Below are 15857 nucleotides of genomic sequence, written 5' to 3'. Positions count from 1 at the left end.
TCTCCAAAATTATCCATGTGTCAAGATACAAAGTAAGTCTAAAACAGAAAGAAGAAAATTGAAAAAATACCCTGAATACTATCTGACCACAGTGGGTGAAATCCAGATATCACCAATAATAGAAATGGCAGGAAATAAACAAACTCATATTTTAATCATTATTCCAACTATTCCATGCTATGTTTCTGTCTAAGAGAAACAAAAATTTATAGTTCCAGTAAACACTTGCACATGAATGTTTGTAACAAGTACTATGCATAATAATAAACCGGAAGTCTTTATGTGTGTTGAGGAAATACTACATGGATAAAATGTAGTATATTCTTACAATGACTGCTAATCTGGCTTGAAAAACACTGAACTATTGACATAAGCAACAGAAGTGGACTTTAAAAATAATCAACTCAATAAAAGAAGTCAGAAAAATAGTATGATTAATTTATGTAAAATGTCTGAAAATAATAAAACTGTTGAAAAAGTGTCTCAGAGGTTGCCCAAGGCAGGGTGTGTGTACAAATGAGCAGGAAGAAGAAAATGGTTAAAGCCATGAGCTCTAAAGCTTAATAGTGGCAATTATTGCAAACTATATACATTCACTAAAATGCTTTAGGCTGTTATGCATACTTTCTTGAAGCTGATGTAAATTTTCAAACCCACATTTATTGATTATGCACCAGCTGCTAAGCAGAGTGCTGGGTATTTGTGTAACACTGATGAATGTGGATTGGCTTTCTTCTTTTAACAAATTATAGGTAGACAGGCAGATGATCAAAAATTTTAAATAAAAAGTAAGTATAAGAATAGAAGAACTAATTGTGAGGTAATCTGAACAGGACTGACCACTTCTCTTTGGGTACAGCATTGATTAGTTTATCCTGAGTGGTTCCTGTAGACATTATTATTTTTTTTATTTTTTAATGATGTATTTATTATTATGTGTAAGTACACTGTAGTTGTCTTCAGACACACCTGAAGATGATGTCAGATTTCATTACGGATGGTTGTGAGCCACTATGTGGTTGCTGGGGTTTGAACTCAGGACCTTTGGAAGAGCAGTCAGTGCTCTTATCCCCTGAGGCATCTCTCCAGTCCTAGACATTTTTTCATGAGGTATAAATCTGATGACATGTGGACCTTACATGTTAAAAAAAATTGCTTCTTATGAGAAAACTTTTAGTTCAAATGTTATTTCTAGAAAATTTAGAAGGAGAAGCCATAAATTCTGTAATAATTAAAAACTGAGTCTCAAGGAACCTGCATGTCCAGCTGAATGATCGAACACTGTGTTGAGATGAACTGGACGTAGGCTTTGCGCATCACTGCTAAGCATGTTTTGTGTACCACTGCTAAGCATGCAATCCCTTTTTGTGACATTTTCGATCATTGATTCTCTTCGTAGATTTCTACTTCTCAGTAATTAATACATATAAGAATAATCTGTACTTCTCCCATAGTGCCAATACCAAGCACCAAAGTAATTCTCTACAAGCACTAATATATTAATACAATTGATATTTACAGCTATACTTTGTGCTACACCAGTATGCATCATTAGAGGTTGCATCAAAATATTTGTTAGTGAATAAGTTATTTATGGTAACATCTAGTTTCACATACAGGGAAAAGAAATACAGAAATTCATTGCATTGTTACAGGTTGTATAATAAGAGCTAGGATTTGGAATGCAGGGCTTAAAATTCTGACCCCAAGACTCTTTTTTGAAAGAGAATTCTGCGTTGTAGAGAAACTAAACAATAAGTCAAATGACTCTATAGCTTATAATTCAAGAGATGTTTAAAGCAAGAATAAATCTCATTTGGAGCCTGAAAAGCATGGATTGTCTTAGTTAAAGAAAGGACATGCATCATGTTAAGAGAGGTTTTAAATATTTATTAATCTTGGAAAGCTGGGGCTAGGCAATGTTATTTCTCTCTTTCAAACTTCATTAGCATCAAATTATATTTTGAACTGTGCAACAGTAATCATAAATACCCATGGTTCTACTTGTCCTACTACTACATTCTTGCTACATGATTGACCCCAAAGGGAAGTACATTTGGGCTTTGCAAAGCTGACCACAGTGCTCTACCCTAGAAATGAGCTCTGACACACATTCTACCTATAGATTTCTGACCATATCTTTGAGGGTTTCATTCTTTAAATTTTTAAACTGTGGTTGGTTTGGAAAGAGTAATCAGATTGTCATGAGGTAGACCCAAAAGGACATGCATGGTATATACTTACTAATAAGTGGATATTAGCCAAAAAGTACGAAACACCTTGGATATAATATATGGACTGTAAGAAGTATAACAATCAGAAATTCCCAAGTGAGGATGCTTCCATCCCACTAAGAAATGAGAAGGAAATAATCAATAATCTCGGGAGGCAGAGAGATGGGGAGACCTGGGTGGGAGATAGGAGAAGGAAGAGAAAGGGGGGACAGGATTAGATATGGGGAGAGAGGACAGGAAAGAAACCCAGAGGGACAAGAGAATGAATAAGTCTTGGGGAGTGGGAGTTGGGGGGGAACCTTTTGAAAGTATTAAAGACACAGGAGGTGAGACTTTCAGGACTCATTGGAGGTGATCTTAGCAAAAATGCCCAACATTGGGTAAAGGGAACTCAGGGTCCAACTCCAATCAGTAGACAGGGCCTCAAGTGGAGAGACAAGGCTACTAACCTACAGTCAAAACTCTTGATCCAGAATTGTTTCTGTTTAAAAGAACTGAAGGGACTAAAATGGAGAAGAGACTGATGGAAAGGAGGTCTAATGACCAGCCCAGCTTGGGATCATGGTGTGGTGGGGGAGCAACAAGACCTGATATTACTATGCTATGAGGTGCTTACAGATGAGAGTCTGGAATGGCTGTCCTCAGAGAGGCACTACTAGCAGCTGCCTGAGACAGAAACAAATACTTACACCAACCATTGGACTGAAGTTGGGGAACCGTATAGTCAAATTAGGGGAAGAATTGAAGAAGATAAAAAAGAGAATGACATCATAGGTTGACTGACAGTCTCAACTCACCCAGACCGCAGGGAGCTCTCTGAGACTGAGCCACCAACCAGGCACATACACTGCCTGGTCTGCAGCCCAGGAACATATGCAGCAGAGGTCCACCTGGTCTGGACTCAGTGGGAGAAGGTGGACTTAATCCTTGAGAGATTTGAGGTCCCAGGGAAGGGGGAGGCCAGGTGGGGTGTGGAGGCAAGGGGGAGGAGGGACTGAGGGGGACAATGACTGGAATGTAAATAAATATCTACAGCATAATTACAAAAAAATTTTAATCAGAAATCAAATGAAGTAAATTATATCTTTGGTTTCCGAACTATGTCTTAAAACAAAAATAACTGAATCCAAATCAATGTGCCCTCCTAAGTTGAGGCTGTACTTGACTCTACTCTTTTGTCCAGGGATGATTCCATATCTATGAAAAGATAGAAGACAAATTCTCAGGGTAATCCTGGACTAGTTTCTACATTCTCTCATGTCTAGGTTGAACTCATAAGGGACTTCTTACTCTTATACTTAGTAGAGGATAAGCTAAGACTCAGGGAGGTAGAAAAGCTCACAGAAGTCACAAAGCAACTACCTACTCAAACTAGGCTTTTCCGTGTACGTGTCTCTCAACTACATCCTGCCCGCTTTTCAGTCACGGGCTGTGATGCCTCATTCTTAGTATTCAAGCAGTTTCTGAGGTTAGAATTCACAGTCTTTGTTCTTAAACCTACTATCAGAAAATAAGGAAACCCAGAGAAGGATGTTGTTCACAACAGATACCTAATGCTCAAACATAACATTTGAAATATATGGGTTTTTTATGCACATGTGTGGTCTATACATACATCTATACAAATATTGAGTCTTATTTAAATCTCCTTATATTTTGGTGGGATGATAATGGTCCACTTGAGATTTTGAACCAACTTTTTTCTTTCCCACTAACAAAATAAACAACTCCCAGTTTAGAACAGTCATTCTTGCCTTTTCTCCCAGATATAGATGTATGTGTGTATGATAAAAAAGAGAAATGAAGAGATGGAATGAAAATTTTCTATAAATGACGCAGTTTTAAGACAAATTTTTAATGAATGGATAAGCTGCAGCTATGGAAAGTAAGTGGGATGGTCCCTTATTTCACCTCAGTCCCCAGGCTTCAGTGAAGAGATCATAGCTTGTTAAAGTCCCCAAGAAAGATGAAGTTAATTTGAAATTTTGATCATCTCTACAGAGGTATATTAGGTAGTAAAACTGTCTTCACTTAGTGTCAGATCCAGGAACCACAGATTCAGGAAGCTCAGAGAATGTTGCACAGAAGAAATACATAAATGTGACTACAAATACCAATGTTAAATTATTGAAAATTAAAAATAAAGAAGGAGTGCTGTCAAAAGCAACCAGAAGAGAGGAAGCGGGATCTACATTACTCTTGTCTCTCACACACAAATATATATATATATATATATATATATATGTATGTATATATCAGAAATCTTTCAAACAAAAAGGATGGGAGAATAAAATATTTAAAGTGTTCATCTCCAAAGCACACTAGACTAGATTTCTTTCCCTCATAAAGTTGTTTTAAAAATAAAGGCAAAATACAGACATGCTTCCATAAACATATTGAAGAAATTTGTACTGGTTCCAAAGAGTGTTAAAAAGAGGTTTGGAAAGAGGGGAAATGATATAGGGCATATACTGGATGTATATGAAGACAGAAAGGGCACCAAGAATGGACAAATGATGGTGAAACAGTCTTTTATTTAACTCTTTATTAATTTAACAGATTGGCAAGTATGAAAAGATAATAATAGTAGGACTGTAGATGGTAATCTGAGCACATGCTTACATATATGTAAAAAAGTGACATGCGTGACACAATGGGGGAGAAAGAAGAGTGATTGGAAGCTCTGATACTACTTTTGAACTATCAGCCTACTTCGCACTAGTATGTTTGTATGAGTAGCAAGTGTGTGTGGCACATTCAGAGGCAGTCCAAAGAGCCAGTGATAAAGATCCACTATAGTAAGAAAGGGGAGAAAAAAATGATATAAAATATATGCTGTAATCCGCTGACACTAATCAAAACAAAACAATAGTTAATAACAATTTCAGGAAAATTATCATTACTAAACAACAGCAATACATTAGCAATAAAGGAATAATAATTTCTAAAAGCAAGTAACAGGTCATAACATGTATGTGCTTAATCACATAAGGCACATATGGGGAATGAGGCCAAGTGCATAAGACTTGAAAAGATGCATCTGCTGTTACATCTGCAGGTTGCACAACTCTATAAGTGGGCAGATGTTGCAGGAAAAAAATAGGAACTATAAACCAACAGATGCAACTTATTTTTATAGAGGACTTTACCAGAAAACCCAGAATAGACATAGTTTTTAAGTCCACATGAAACATTCACCAACACAGACTACTTTGCATGCTAGAACACACATTTTTAGACTACTTATTAAGAGGAAATTCATGACAGGCATTGTAAACTTAGCAAACTACCCACGGCTGGAAAAGCTATGGAACGTAGAGAAGAATGTACTGCCATTTTCCTAAGCTAAAATAAATCTGTAGATGCTTTCTAAATACTTATCTTTATACTCACAGATGAATGTATCTCTCACCATTTATCAAAGAAGCTTCTCTTTCCAGTATAGAGTCCATTATAGAAAGTAACAGCTTGTCGCAGTGTGGAGATAAACTGGCTTTGGAGTGCCTGTCTCCAGGTAATGCAATCACAACACAAACACTACACTTAAAGCTCATATAACATCAGGGTAGAGGAGGTGAAAATATTGTAAGGGAAAGACCACTAGGATATTGGCTACAAGATAAAAACTTTATGAAAAAAGAAAAATTATCATGTTGAGTAGATGGTAGGGAAGAGGTGACAGGCCTAAAAGGACATGAGGGTAGAGTATGAATGTGATCGAGATACATTTTGTGAAGAGTTCTTGAGATAACTTACTGGTTAAGAATACTGGCTGCTCCTCTCGAGGATCTGGGTTAGATCCCCAACACCCAGGTTATGGTTTATAAGTCTCTGTAACTTCAGTCACAGAGGATCCATCTTTCTCATCATGAAGGAATTGTTTGTATGTGGTATGTGGACATACATGTAACAAAATATGAATATATACAAAATAATACAAAATTTAAAAGATACATATTATGAATCAGCAAATGAATAAAAATATTATATTAAAAAGAGATATCACAATATGTGTTCCTAGACATAATAAAATTAGTCTATCAACGTGAATATAAGTATAAAATTTCAAACACAGGTAGAATAATAACAAGATTTTATATAGCAAGTATGAGAGGAGAAATTCCAAGAGACTTTAAAAATATTTGAACTAAATGAAAATAAAATTTATAAAAGTTTGTAGCATGGTAAAATCTATGCATAGATGAATCTGTATTGCACTGGATGCACATATAATTGAAAGAAAAAAGTCCTGAAATAAAACATCTAACCATACATCTGAGGAAACTAGTAAAATGGTAAATTAAGTCCAAAGAAAACACAGAGTAGGTAACACAGATAAGAGAAGATAAATCATATTGTATACATTTAACATATGATTTTGGCTTGTATAAAATATTAGAAAAAAATTATAAAAACTGAAAACATAAAATCAAAAGATGAAGTCAAACCAAAAGATGTATCTAGGAAACATCAACAAGAGTGTCAAATTTGTGTTGAGGCCAAGTAGAAAGCAAACCAGAGGACAAATTACAAATATCAGAAGTGGAAGACTGAACATAGTTAGAAGTCCTATATGCATAAAATGGAGAATGGAATACTGAAAATATTTTTATCCATAAATTTGATCGTTCAGATGAAATAAATCAGTTTCTTGCAAAACACAAACTACCAATGTTCACCAAATCCAAATAAATACTCTAAACAGGCCTACATATGAATAATGTTTAAGTGATAATAAATAATTCATAATCTACTTAAATAAATAGACTTAGATCCAGTGGAGTTTTGTAGTAAATTTTACAATATATTTTATGCTGAAATTTTTCCAGTTTCTATAATTGCTTTCTGAAAATCAAAACTGAGAAAATACTTCTGAATTAATTCTATAAGGCCAGGCAAAGATATAAGAAGAAAGAAACAATAAATTATTAATTCTCAGAGACAAAAATACAAAATTCCCAAAGAAAATGATAGAAAATCAAGTATAACTATATATATAATTTTGCATCATGACAAGTAAGGTTTTTCTTGATCATAGCTAGCTCATAATTAGAAAATTAATTTGTATAAATCATCATATCAAAAGACTAAGAGGGAAAATCACAAGAGAATATAATATATTCAGATAAAATATTTGACAAGATTCAATATCCTTTTCTTCATACCAAGAGTCCCTGCTCTCAACTTGACAAAGAATATTTTACAAAATCTGCATAGCTAACATGCATCTTTCATGCTCTGTAACAGAAAGTTTCTCACTAAATCAAGAAAAAGAAGCCCTATAAGGAAGTCCTCTCTTATTGCTTCATTTCAGCACCATGCTGAAAATTTTATTGATGTTACAAGATGAGGGATGCAAATAAAATCATGGTGGCTGAGTAAGTGTTGGTAGAAAGGTTACAACATAAAAGGTTGATGTCTAAAATTCTACTGCTTTACTATGAGTTAGCATTCAACAAATGGATTTGAGATTTAAATTCCCAATAGTAGATAAAGCAGTATGTGTCTGCAATCCATATTCTCAGGAGGCTAGTATAGGAGAGATGTTGTGAGCTCAAGACCATTGTGGTCTATATAGGGAGTTCTAGACCAGCTGAGTATACAGTGAGATTCTTTCTCAACACACACACACACACACACACACACACACACACACACACACACAAACACACAGAGCACTCTAGTAACATATCATTAACACATCCAATAAAATACTCAGGTGTGAATCTAACAAAGCAACATTTATAGCTCTATAGAAAGAGAAATATGATGAACAAAATCAATGAAAACTTAGAAAGTAGAAAAATATTCACATTTATGGACTGAAAAACATAATATTGTCAAGATTTCAGTTCTCTCCATCTTTAAACACACATTTAATGCATTTCCAATTAAAGTATCTGGAAATTATCTTGTAAACATCAGAGTAGAGAGGCAGATACTCCAGAGCAGCCTAGCAGTACAAAGGAGTAAGTCAGCTGGAATTCTGTCACTGCCTCACTTCAAGCTTACCACAGATAGAATATAAGACAGGATGTTAATGATGAAAATTAGATAAGTATATCATAGGAGGAGTTTAAATTATCAAGAAACAGACTGTTATAAATATGGTAACTCACTCCTTTGCAGACAAGTAAAGATAATATGGCAAAGATAGTTTTTTTCAAAAATGGATCTAGAAAAGAGTAGAGATCTGAAGGCAAAAGCAAAATAATCTAGGCATAAATGTATACCTTCCACAGAATTAACTCAAAATAGATAAATAATTGTCTTAGTTGATGTTCAATGCATGTGAAGAGAAACAATAACCAAAGAAATTCTTAGAAGAAATTATTTAATTGGGGGGATTGCTTACACCTTCAGAGGATGGATCGTGATCATCACAGTAGAAACTGTGGCAGTAATCAAGCACAGGAGTGAAGCAGTAGCTGAAACCTTTAGGTGTGATCCCTAGGCAGCAACAGGGAGAGAGATAGAGGAGGGAGAGGGGTAGGGAGAGGGAAGTGAGAATTAGAGAGGGAGGAAGAGGGGAAGAAAATTGGTCTGGTAGGCTTTTGACATCTCACAGCCCATCTCCAGTGACACACTTTCTCCAACAGGGCACACAAACTACAACAAGGCCATACTCCCTAATCTTTCTCAAACATTGCCTTTGCCTGATAATGAAGCATTTAAGTATGTGAGCCTATGGGACCATTCTCATTTAAACAATCATACAGACAAATGTGTAAAAGGAAAGAGCATAACACATTTCTAGACAATAACAGCAGGAGACTCTGTCTATGATGATGGCAGTGGATCTGACAATGGACTTTGGCATTGTGTCTCTTCCTGCTACCACAGCTCTTTACATATCACATTAGCAGCATGATCCTTAAGAGGAATAATCAGTAAGTTGAGATTCAGAAAAGTATCCTGTGCTCTGAGAAAAAATACTGTTAAGAAGATAAAAATAGAAGAAAACAGTAAAAAAAAATTATTGCAAAATACATATGGCAAAGCATTATCGATTATCATGGAGGAGAATAGAGCTTATGTAAGATATCAAGAGGTATAAAAAAGAAAAGCCCTTATAAACTTAAGAAAAGGGAGGTGTGAGTCCAGATTAAAAATCAGAGAAATTAAAATACTTAATAAACATGATACACAAGTGACCAAAACACACAAGAAACAACAATCTCTGTTATATATCTCAGGAAACCAAAGACTAAAAATGTGATAGCCTTACCTCCTGTTAGGGCAGCCGAATTCTGGGATGCTGCCACCAAGTTTTGACAAAGACTTGGAGCCACAGAAATCTTCATTCCCTATTGGTAGAAATTCTTAATAGTAGAACCACTTTGGAATAGGACTGTTGGCTTCTTCAATATATTCTAGTTATTTGAGTCCAGTACTGCTGACTTGGGTATTGACCTAAAGAAACTGAGACCTTAGAACTCCACAAAAGCCTCTACATGGGTATTTATGTGAGCGTTATTAATAATATGTAAATTTGAACAATCAAAAGATTAATAATAAAATACTATCGAATAAGAGGGTGAAATAGTAGATTATGAATAGAATGACATGAAGTTACCATAAGTGGGTGCTATTAAGTTCAAAAATCAATCTGGAAAATTAGCCTGGTCACAACCACTACCATTCTGGATAAGACAGAACTTTGAAGACAGTCAAATATCAGTTGTTGTCAAGAATTTAGGAGAAAAGGAAGGTAATGGGTAGAGCAACAGCATTTGTTATACAGGGAAACTCTATGCTGATACTTTAGCACTAATAACTGGCATGGAATCTACTTGCTAAACCTTTTCAATGTATGTAATAGTGAATCCTAATATCAACTCTGCCTGTTGAAAATGATCTTTCAATATGAGTTCATCAATCAAAACAAATAGACCATTTTTAAAGGCAGATGTTATGCAAGGGTGTGGAGGTGTGTGGAATCTCTCTGCATCATTTTCTTGGTTTTTGCCATGAAACTAAATGTGTTCCTTTTTACAAAAAATGAAGTCATTTTACTTATAAAGATATACATAAATAAATAGCTCTATAATACAATGAGTTATTGTTTAAATAGGAGTGAACATTTTGTAACAAAGTAAAGAACTACTAATTAAAATGATTTCAAAGTATTCCCTATCATTTTTTGTAGTAACTCTTGTGATTATAAAAAGATAAAGAGTTATTCAGATATGTTCTATGGGGGTGTGGTGAAGTGTGGGGGAAGGAAGTACCTCAGCAGGCCTGTGCCAAGGTATCCCTTCCCCCTGAGGGACCAGCCACAACACAGTATAGTGTAGAATATAGTTTATTTAGGCCATGGGGAGGGGAATTGGGAAAGTAGTAGAGGCAGAGAAAGACAAAGAGAAGGAGAGAGTCTAGAAGTAGAGGCCAGTCATGACCACGTGTGTGGGGGTGGGGAGAGAATGGGGAGAGAGGGGAAGAAGGGGAGCAAAAGGGAAGAGAGGGAGCCAAAAGTAAGAGAGGGATGAGGGGTCAGCAGCCCCTTTTATATTGGGCCAGGTCTACCTGGCTTTGCCAGGTAACTGGGGAGGGGCATACCTGACTTTGCTGGGTAACTATGGGGTGGAGCTTAGTCAGAATCCTAACATTAACAGTATGTCCATGGATTCTTAATTGGTCTTATAACTCTCTATTAGTACTACCACTCTATTAGTAGCTTCTATTTATTTCAGCAACTAATATCATAAAGTGTTGTCTGTGAGCATCATTTCTCAGTGCATAGGGATTTTCCTGTAAGACCCATTGCTGCCATCATGAAACTTCCACAATAAAGAGGAAATATAAACCAAATAACTCACGCACGTGTTAATTAAAAATTTTAATTATTATTTTTATGAAAAGTCTGAAGAAACAGGGTGAAAGCTCACCTGGAGAGACACATCCGAGTGTGGATGTGAACGAACCACTTAGGGACAATTGCTGAAACTCAAATAAGAATGACCTCTAGGCCTGAAAGCTATGTGAGAACTCAGAGATCATAAGTCAAACAATTAATTATGGTAATACACTTATAAAACACATGCTTTTAGCGATAATCATATGATTAAATTACATTACATGGAAGAACTAGAGAGAGGAGGATTGGCTAAATGGTATAGAAGTGAACCAAACTGCCTGTCTACCAGAAAAACTTAGGATTCTTCCTTATAATTTGACTAAAAGCCTGATTTTTTCTATTTGTTGTATAGTCTACATGATTTTATATCATATCTACTTTGTGCGTATTCTGTTAGTACTGAAGTGAATAAATGATACTTTGAGTGCCGCTAAAGGCTGGGACAGTCAATGTTTAGTGTTTCTCTCAATCCAATCCAGAGTGTTTTGTCAACTCCAGGACAACATTCTCTTGGAGGTAGATTTGTTGGCTAGGAACCCCATTCAGGCAATTGGAGTAGTAGGAGATAATACATGCCTTCTAACTGGAGAATAAAAAGCCACAAATAAAACATCTTTAGCTCCCCAAAAGTGGGACCTATGAATCCTGAGAGGATGGAGTTTTAGAACTTTCATAATTGATCCAGCTTCAGATTTATGGCAGAGGACACGATGAGAGTTCACTTGGGCAATTACAAACTCACAGGAAATGAGAGAACTTGAGATATGCACCTGCTTACCACCATCAGCGGCCGGCTCTTCCACAGTCCTCCGTGGAGCTGGACAGAGTAGAAATTGCAGGTCTCTGCCATGTATAGTTCCCAATTGACACAACTCAGCAATCCCTGAAAGTGAAACAGAAAAGGAGAGACCAAATTCTGTGTTGGAGTGGACCAGGTTGACTTTTCACTCCCATTCTGACCATCTCAAGGTTGTAGGTCTTAAATTATTTATTGTTATGTTTTCCAAGTTTTACTGTTTTGATCTACAAAATCATAAAAATATGTTCATATCCATTTATTTGAATTAGAGATTCAGAATAACATAAACATATTGTTTGATACATGGTGATATTTAATAAATGTTACGAAGCAAATTTTTTTTAATGATGACTATTCCTAATCACCCATATTTTATCATGATTTGATTTTATTCATTTCATTTTAGACACTTCCCAAAATCCTGGACAAGCTAGCTCCAGCATTCACCATGCACAGCTGCAGCTTTCTAGTGGAAAAATCACGAGCTTCTACTGCCCGAGTAGTGGTATGGAGAGAGATGGGGGTTTCCAGAAGCTACACCATGGAGAGCAGCTACTGTGGCTGCAACCAGGGCCCCTATCAGGTATGTGAGCTGGCAAGGCCCATACTTACTGCTCAGCAGAGGAATGTAAAAATGGAGAACAATCAGAGACTTATCTTTCTCTCTTGATCAAAAAGCTCCAAGCTGAGTCTTGCCTCACTCCTTTGCTGTGAAAAACTGGTTCGATGATTATTCTTTCCTGCAGCAGCATGTCTGTTGATCCTGGAAATAATCTGTGCATGCTTTCCAATGTAGTGCTTCAATCAACCATTCTCACTGGCAAGCAGCAGGGAGCCTTTCTCTGATGTGAAGTACCAGTTCTGCCTGTAACACACATGGAAATCTGTTATCTTTTTCAGTAACCAAGCTGTTCCCATTTATATTATAGAGAAGAGGGGTCTATAGGTATGATCAAACCATCTCGGCATCATGCAACTTCTGTGCCAAGGTAAACCAGCAGCTGCCCACTGTCACCAGAGCACAATGAAGTGTGTGCATACTGTGAGTCCACCAGAATGGGTGCGTTTTGGACATGTGTGCTAGTAGTGTTGAGGGAAAGCACTCCTGTATAAATCATGTCCCTTCTACGGCTATATTAACTGCATGAGCATCTGGAGAGCTGCTACAGCACGCCTCTCTGGCTGCTTTTCCCACTCTCCCATAGAGAAGAGTAAATAAGAGACACTGTGACACCGCCAGAGTAATAGACTCTTTTAAATTTCTTAGGCAAGTTGACAGACTATTCCTTGGTGACTTCTATTCAACCCCTAATTTACCTGGTTCTCGTGGGCCCTAAAGCTCATTGGATATTGGCTTTAGATGCCTGGAACAGCTAGAAAACACTTGGCACCTGTCATGAATTTGCTGAAATCTGTTCACTATCACGGGGATTTTAGGGACTAGCATGTGATGAGCTATCTGTCTCCTCACTTGGTCAAAGAGATTTTTGACACACAGCTATTGAACCATTCATTTTGTCTCACTACTTCTATCTGTTAATTAATCTACACAGTTGCTTCAAAGAATTACTTTGTTACTGGTTTAACGTTATTAGACTAAATTAATTCAATTTGCTTATGTTAATAGAGATACAAAGCAGAAAGACTTGGGAACTCTTCATAGGCATCAAAGGACTTTGCTCTTCTACTTATCCAAATGTTGGAAGCTCTGTATCTCACATCCCTATACACTTGCCCAATCAAATGAAGATATTAATGAGTATTCCTCTCCTTATGACACGTGTTCTGTAAATGCATGAATGACTGGAGATTATTTTATAAGGAATTTGTTCAGTTTGCTGACAGTCAAAGACCTATGGAACCAAGAGAAATAAGCCTGGAATATTATGATCATGTGGTCTTTTAATATAGAATTTACCTCTTTGCTATATATCTTTTAATGTAAAGGGGCCTGTCATTCAAAGACAACTCATGCTACTTTTTGCACATTTACTTGCTTGTTGACTGTGATTAACTTAGCCTCTCAAGGAACTAATTCATCCTAACATCATCTAGTCACATAAATATTAATGCCACCCACAGTGAAACAAATGAACACTCAAAGGCTTTTCTGGATGTTTGTAGAAGAGAATGGCTCCCAGGTCAAGTCCTTTCTAGATCTCCATTGTCTATATAATATATACTAGCAATGATAAAGGATGAAGGATAGTCAACCAACCAGGTGGCTTTCAGGCGCAGACCCAACATTTATCCTGTGAAAATTTCCATACTGTCTTTGTATGAGCTCTCTTAAAGGAAGAATGGAGAGAGAACTGGCTACAGAAAGCCCTCACTGGGCCAGACCTGGTTTTGCTTCCCCAGTCCCATGCTTTATATGAAACACCTCTGTGAATGGACTGACTTTTTCCTTTCCTTTGTTTTCCTCTCCTGACAAACACCACAGAGTCACTGAGCAGAATTACAGACTGTGAGTAGGATTGGCTGAGTAATTTTACATATGAGAGGATCTACCTAGTGGGAAAGAAGCCAGGCCAGAGTTGGGTGTTTGGATAAATTTTGTTTGAGGCATATCATAAAATCTATGAGCTATAATGTAGTATAGAAATTTCCACCCTAAAAATATTGCAAATGATTATTTTTTTTACATTGGGAAGCTTAGTCCCAGTTGATTCTTGAGATTATTATTCTAAGGTCATCTTTCCATTTTTTGTTTAGAATTACCATTTATCCAAAAGATTGAGGGTACTTAAATACACCCATGAGAGGCATTCCTTCCTTCCTTCATAAGAATATAAATATTTTTGCAGTTTCTCTGGTTAGCGTGGCTTTAAAGCAGTTCCAATCATTTCTCCCCCAGCACACTAAGTACCTGATTTGTTAGTAGTGAAGTGAAATAGCATTTCTTACAGTGACATTTTTGCTGGAGCTATATTAAAGAACATTAGCCATTACATTCAGATAATTATTATTTATGTGATATTTTTCTCTTCTATTTTCCAGTCTTATAGTTGCATAGTTTTAAAGAAATCTCCTGCTTGTATCTATTTGGGATACTGTCTCTGCTCTATTTGTATGGCTAGATTCATAATTATTGTTTAACCTGGAAGTCCAACCCATTGAGAGAATTACATTACCTTTTGTGGACTAGCTTAAAGCTTTTGAGGCTTCTGAGAGGTAAAAGTAAAGTGGAATGATACAACCTTCGAGAACTCATGCTTTTAGAGATGTCTAAATGGTAGGGATGTATGCTTTATATTAAATATTTATGATGGGGGGTGTCTCACACATCATGTGCTTTGTACATACAAAGTCATGCATTTGAGTGTCATAGATTGCTAATTGCTATGGAGGTTGACATGAGTACTCCCACTAAGGCAGGTCACAGAAATGCTTCTTGGCCATATCACAGACATGTGAAACATGGTCTTCCCCAGATGAAGAGTAGAAGATGGGTGACTCAGCTGAATTCAAAGAGTGACTAGTTGGTGTTTAATCTCCTTCTCATGAGTTAGCTGCTTTATGTTGTAGACCCTCCAGGTATGTGAGTGATCCATCCTTTCCAGAATCCTCTGAGGTATGCCCCATGGCCCTGAATTATTCAAGTCATAGTAATGCCCATAATTCATATATTGCATGGCTTTTGCTTGGAAAACATGAACAAGGCCTCTTCATTTATATATGCACTAACAACAGACCAAGAAGATAATTTGACTCAAGTTTAGCATAGTGAATCAAAGAGTTTATTACTTGCTTACTTGCAGTAGCATATGTGAGATATGACTTAGAAGAGCATATATGGTCCCAAACATTTGTACCACTATCATGGATGTGTAACAACCTCACAGCCATTGCACAGATTGAGTCTTCTTTCAGTAGATCTTCCTTCCTCCCACTTTCACAAAGGATTACTAATGGACCTGATCTTGGGAGGGTCTTGTGTGGTCCATCACAACTGCTCTAATTAAGA

The 15857-nt window shown here is 36.6% G+C and overlaps 1 protein-coding gene across 1 annotated transcript in view; it reads left to right on the top strand.

Annotated features, from left to right (window-relative positions):
- The window catches only part of Agbl1 (AGBL carboxypeptidase 1), a 907135-nt gene that overhangs the window by 518269 nt on the left and 373009 nt on the right, over window positions 1–15857 (top strand). Inside the window, exon 21 of the mRNA XM_052186269.1 lies at window positions 12297–12473. Within this exon, the coding sequence (XP_052042229.1) occupies window positions 12297–12473 (177 nt within the window). The remainder of the gene's footprint in view (window positions 1–12296; window positions 12474–15857) is intronic.

The sequence above is a fragment of the Apodemus sylvaticus genome, chromosome 1, assembly GCF_947179515.1.
Source record: "Apodemus sylvaticus chromosome 1, mApoSyl1.1, whole genome shotgun sequence".
Classification (NCBI taxonomy): Eukaryota; Metazoa; Chordata; class Mammalia; order Rodentia; family Muridae; genus Apodemus; species Apodemus sylvaticus.
This window is presented reverse-complemented; position numbering and strand designations above follow the sequence as displayed.